At 31.0% G+C, this 6,214-nt stretch overlaps 1 protein-coding gene across 1 annotated transcript; it reads right to left on the bottom strand.

Moving 5' to 3' along the window:
• Window positions 1-328: 328 nt before the first annotated feature.
• Window positions 329-5,687, bottom strand: LOC106678013 (cation-dependent mannose-6-phosphate receptor). The gene is made up of 6 exons (XM_014416278.3): window positions 5,375-5,687; window positions 5,138-5,298; window positions 2,530-2,645; window positions 2,241-2,341; window positions 1,477-1,615; window positions 329-1,398 (listed from the first exon to the last, which is right to left on the bottom strand). Exons 1-6 carry the CDS (start codon window positions 5,527-5,529, stop codon window positions 1,315-1,317), a joined length of 756 nt encoding a protein of 251 aa, XP_014271764.1. The 5' UTR covers window positions 5,530-5,687; the 3' UTR covers window positions 329-1,314.
• Window positions 5,688-6,214: the final 527 nt, after the last annotated feature.

Here is a 6,214-nt window from a genome sequence, read left to right as displayed (position 1 = left end):
CGATTCTGTAAACAAGTAACCACTAAACCTAAGATGGGAGGAGGATGTACATAGCTCTATGCCCAAATAGTGAGCATAAACTTATACTAACACCATAAACCATAACTTTACAGCAACAAAAAATGGCAATAAAATCCCTTTTTTTAGGCACGAAAAAATTATTTTCAGCCAATTGTCATTCTTTCTTTTACCTTTGGAAATAGAAGAAATACAAAATTAAATTAAGCAAAAGTATAAGTAGCCTAATTTTTTTTTATAATAAACATAATTTTAGTGACAACAAAGAAGAGAAAAAGGTAAAGTTATATATATAATATAAAAGATAAGATTTAAATATTCTGGTAAGTGTAATTCACATTTCATAGTAACAATTTAGATGATTCTAGTTTGGTTTTAGGTATAAAACAGCTAAATCGATTTTACATCTGAAACATGCTAGATTTGAACACACAGTTAAGTATAATATATAAAAGTTGATTCACTAAGAATGTATTTTAGCTGTCAAAAACAACATACAAGTAACTATAATTTTTATATAAATATATACAAAAAGCACAACAAGGAGATTTCTTAAACAAGATAGATAGGAAAATTTGAAAGCTATATCATATCAAATCCTCCAATTGAAAATATATTGATAAAGGAATATGATTAAAGAGTGGCTAAAATTTTAAATTGAATGAATGCATAGCTATACAATACAGTTCATTTCTCCACAAAAGCAACACTAAGTAGAAAGTATGTAGCATAGCATTTGCATTTGATGTGCCAATCACCAACATACTTAATCTTATTAAACAAGGCACCTCTTTCTAGAATGAATCACTTCCTTTTTTTAAAGTATACTAAATAAAAATATTCATTATAATTATGTAACAGCAATTTGAAACAAAGATTAAATAAAGGACAGATACAAATCAAATAATCTAGGACTAGAAAGAAAATAAATAATTAGAAAGTAATAGTACAAAACATCAAATCATAACAATATATAAATATTAGCACAAAACATTTTAGTTTTAATACTGTGTTCTCTAACTTAGTACCTTCTTTACAGGAATAAAATAATCACTTTGGTAAAAATACTCCTTTTCAGGACTATTCAATTTACAAAGACTAATATTAATATCACACATCATTTCCATAAAAATCAGTATTTAGTAAGCATAATAAATTTAGAAACTTATTTATCACACATCTCCCTTCAAAAAAAAAGAAAAAAAGAAAAGAAAAAATGCGAATGAAAAGACATTAATCCACTGACTTATTCCAAACCTATGGAACATCTAAATCAGTAGAGAAACGAAGCATAGGCTATGACCGGAGGAGGGGTTCATCTGCAGGATCATTTGGCTCACTTCGTTGAATCTGGATATCATCTTTGCCTCTAAGACATCCCTGAAACAATAAATCTTTGATTTCTGAAGAAAAATAAACAGATTATCGACACTAAAAAAAAAAGAAAAAAAAGTATACCATTAAATGCTGCAATGGGTTCCTCCAAAATTCGTGATGAGGTACTTGTTCCCAACCTTTAGCACCTTCAGAATATCTTTTATAAATGATACCACACACAAAGTAGGCAACAATTATTACGAATATCACAAGTAACCATCTGAAATGAAAATAAAACAAAATATATATATTGTTTTAATGTAAAGGAAATATTGAGTCTTCTTTAAGAATTCACACATCCATACTGCATTAATTATAGTAGGGTTCCAAAAAATTATTTTTAGGTAAAATTAAAATTTTTGGATGAGTAACTATCAATTTTTAAATCAAATTTAGACAATATTTTTCAAATAAATTGGCTGTCCTTTCAACTATGAATTCAATCTCATGCTATTTCTTTTTTTATACTTAATCCCTAAAGTATTTAACAATAAAATAAATCTATTAAGTAATTAAATTACAGTTTGATATCACTGATTACATTCATAGCTTGATATTGCAGGAATCTAGATCAAGAAAATAACAAGATATAGTGAAAACTCGATTCTTTATGTAATTAGTGGTAACTAATGATTTACAGTACTTCAGCAAGTTTCATTACTTTTCTACTTTTGCAAAATAATATACTTAGTAAAAGAATTTTTAATCATTCAAATCTCAATATAAATTATCCATCCATCTACCGAAACAAGTACAGATAATATTTATTTTGAATAAGTTCCGCGCTTAAAATTTCCAATAATACACAATAATTAATTTATAAATATCAATAAACTGTAACTTACGTGAGGAAAGCTGATTTTCTTGCAGGGACACAGACAGATGTTTTCAGATGGAAGAGTGCAAAACATCCTCCATTATAGGGATCCAATAAATCTATATTAATCTTTGAAAAGAAATTAATCTGATTACAAAATAAAGATTCTAAGAAGAAAACATATTAATTTTATATTAGGTTTGTTTAAAATGAGTACATACAATCATCAAACTGTAGAGCGCATTTTGGGTAGTTTTGCAATGGAAAAATCATACTATTTACTTTACCTATAGTTATTTTGTTATTATTTTTCTTACCTCATCAGCAATCTCATTGCAAGAGATAACAATTAAGGTTTTCCAATTGCTGTTGTTGCAAGTTGAACTGTCATTTATCTTGTCTCCTCCAGAATAAGTGAGAAGCATTTGTTGTTCTAAAAAAAAAAGGGTACAATTATGTGTTATGCCATGAATTTAATATTTACTAAAAAATAAATTATTTAGCTACTTATAAAATATTTTTCAACATAGTTTATCCTGTAATCAACAGTATCTTAAAACAAAAAAGAATCAGTTATCTAAAATAGATCTTTTTGGCAGAAGGGCATATAATGATTTCTAACAACTAGAATGCACAGCTCCTCCAATGATACATTGGTATAGAGCATCTAAGATGAGTTTACCTGTATGAGAGGGAACTTGCGCATTCCCCACCCTAGCTACCCTCCACACCATAACGACCCCTCCTACCAGGAACAAACCAAGAGGCTGTCCAGAGGAACCTGGGAACACCCAACCAGTTTGGAATTGGGTAAGTTCTTTGAATGCTTTTGCTCCCTATTGTTGGCGCCTAAGTTACAAATACGAGAGGGTACTCGTTTCTTTATCCTTGACTGAGACTGTTTCTTTGTGATTCTTGTTTTACTTTGTAGGAAAATAAATTGACACCTGTGTTCTGACTTGCTACTTACACTAGCAAGTCAGAACACAGTTACTACTGAACAAAGTATCTTCCAAAAAGTCGTTTTTGAGATTTGATAATCATTATATTCAGAAACAAACTGCCTCTTTTTAAGTTTAAATTTGTTGTGAAATAATTTTCTTAATTTCAATGGTTTAAAATATATATTTTAGTGGGAGGTTGGTGGGAGAAAGTTTACTATACTTCATCTCTTCCCTCCCTTTTCCCACAGGTAAACTCATCTTAGATGCATTATACTACTGTTCAAGTACACAGCACCAGGAACTTGAAAATCCACTTATATAGAATGCTACAAATTATTATAGGCCAGTCGTGCACTGAAAAGAATCCCTATGACTTCGGACTTAGCCAGTAATGGTGGCTGGACATAGCAGAGCCAGAATAAAGATTAAAGCAGAAAGGAGTGGAAGTCTCTTTGCAAAGAGGTGCACGAGGAGGAGAAATAGAGCATGACTGCAACTAAGACCACCTGGACCAAAAGAAGCTCAAGGTCTTACCCGATTGATTTTGATATTCAAGGTCAGATAATGAGGTGATATATCTTGGTGTTAAAATAAAAAAAATTGATGTAACTCCTCTTATTGAATACCTTAGAAGATAGGGTGAAACAGTTAATAAATGGATTATGTGTTCATTTATTTATTATTCCTGAGGGCCCAGAATTGTAAGTACATTCTAGGGCCTCGGGTACCCTACTACAATAGCCTTTTAGAAAGGTGTGGTCTTAGGTATCCAAAGTTATGTATCCCCAGGATGGAGCCAAACTCTGATACACAGCAACAACAAAAGAGACTGTTTCTGTTGAGAGTTACATTCACAAATTATAAAATGGTGTCAAATGGAGTGGTGCAATTGGTGGTTGGAGTAACACTCCTGAACTTCATCTTTAAAGAGGCCATTAAACAAGTAGGAGCTGAATCAGGAAGAAGATAGTGAGGGAGGATTCTATAAAAGAGTGGAATTGACAGTGATTAGCGAGTCGAAAAGGCACCACTATTAAAAAATACTTACCCACTGTCCAGTCAAGACTAAATGGGTCCCTTGTTTGATGAAAGTAGAGAACTACCCCTAATTCAGAGATTTCATTTAAAGGTTGAAGGAGTTGGTAAGCATTGCACACTTCGTCCTAGGAAGGGCTTGACTACCCTAGATAGATGAATATGCAAAAGAACCAGGAGACAACCAGAATGGACTGGTGGTGGAAGTCCTGATGGATACTGAATGTGGCAGCCTTCAGAGTGGCTCTAATGTAGAGGTGCACAACCGAGCACTGAGCTGTACCACAAGTTAACCTCAACCCTATTTTTCGCAAAATTATACTGATCCCAAAAGATTTAAAATAAGAAAATCCGTAATGAAGAGTAAATTATTGGACACAGTTGCCTATGTATTGATAGCTAGACTTAATACCAACTGGTGCTGAAAAACCTGTATTACTGAAAGGGACTTTTTTAGGGGGTAAAAAAAATCCCTTTTGAAAGAAGTAGGGACTCTAGGAATTCTGAATCAAAGTAATTGTACTTGAAAACTAATTTGGAACAAACTAACTAAGTCTAAATACATAAGTTTGGTGCTAGTGTGAAAATGGATTTGGTTCCTTATTACTGGAATCTGCTTCTCCTTTACAATTATTACATTACTAACACACTAATATAATTTTTAAAAAGCTATAGTGGCATATATGCAAATCATGCTATGTTGGGTTTTGTTACTTTTCATGATACCAAACAGACCTAACTATGCCACATTACATATTAAAAATGAAAAATAATCAATTGATGAACATAAAAATTAGAAATGAGCTTTAAATATTAAATCTACAACCATATTCAAACACGAAAACCTTTCAGAAATTTTCAGATACATCACTTTGGAATTAGACTGATTATACTTATTTTATCATGATAATATTATAAAATAAAACTAACTAATTTCTGTACTAACCTCCTATGCCAATTATGTCAGTCTCATTGTAACGTCCTAGAACAGTAGTTGTACTGTTAGCTATGAAAGTGCGAGTAACACTTGCATTTGGATGTTTGCCTTTTGAAAAATCATAACAGATTGATACAACATAGGAATACTTATCGCTGTTGCTTAAAAACCTAAGTAATAGAACATTAATTGATAAAGTTTTGAAGACAGAATGCATAATTGAAGAATGACAATCTTAGCACTTACTTAGATCCTTTAAGAAGTGATATACTACTTAACAGATTGCTCTTATTTGGATCTTTCGGATTTTGCAAAATACAGTCTTCACCGGACACTTCATACTTAATGCCCAAATACAAGAAGAACAGTAAAAAAGGGAGTATTTTTTCAGACCAATTCATGGTTCAGAATAACTAAGGATATTTAAAATACGGTAAGGGTAAGTGCCAAAAGTAAAATATTACAATATTAATAGCTAAAAAGATCTATTCGTAGGCCAAATAAATTAAACATTTTGGTTCCTGTATAAGGTTTCTTATCTTGTTGATATTAGGGAGAGATCGATTCCAAAGAGCAACCTTCCTATTGAATCTAATATAAAGGACATATTAAAACTATACTTTTTATTAGGAAAAAAGTATAACGTACTAAAAAAAAAAAAAAAAGACGAGAGACAAGAGATTATTTTTACTAAATTAGTGAATTTATTATATTGAATGGATAAAGGCAACTTAATTATTTGGCAAAAAAATTATTTGAATCATGCATCTCATGTACAATCTTCAATATTTTATTGGAAGATTGTTGATTGACCGTGTGTATAGATGAATGGAATATAGTCCAGGTGCGGTCAAAAAACTCAAATAGTAAATGGGTATACTATTTGAGTTTTTTTTTTACCGCACCTGGACCATATTCCATTCTTCAATATTATATATTTGAGAATTTTCGAACTTAAAAGATTTTATTATTATAGAATTTTATTACTGTTATTTGGTAAAATTAGCTATAAAAGTTAATTAAAGGCTGTAGAAGGCCTTTAAAATAGATTCCACTCAAGTACATATCATTGCCACATGCATAAGC

The sequence above is a fragment of the Halyomorpha halys genome, unplaced genomic scaffold, assembly GCF_000696795.3.
Source record: "Halyomorpha halys isolate HHAL.00 unplaced genomic scaffold, Hhal_1.1 Scaffold118.1, whole genome shotgun sequence".
Taxonomy (NCBI): Eukaryota; Metazoa; Arthropoda; class Insecta; order Hemiptera; family Pentatomidae; genus Halyomorpha; species Halyomorpha halys.
The sequence above is the reverse complement of the archived record's forward strand: the minus strand, read 5'-3'. Positions and strand labels throughout refer to the sequence as shown.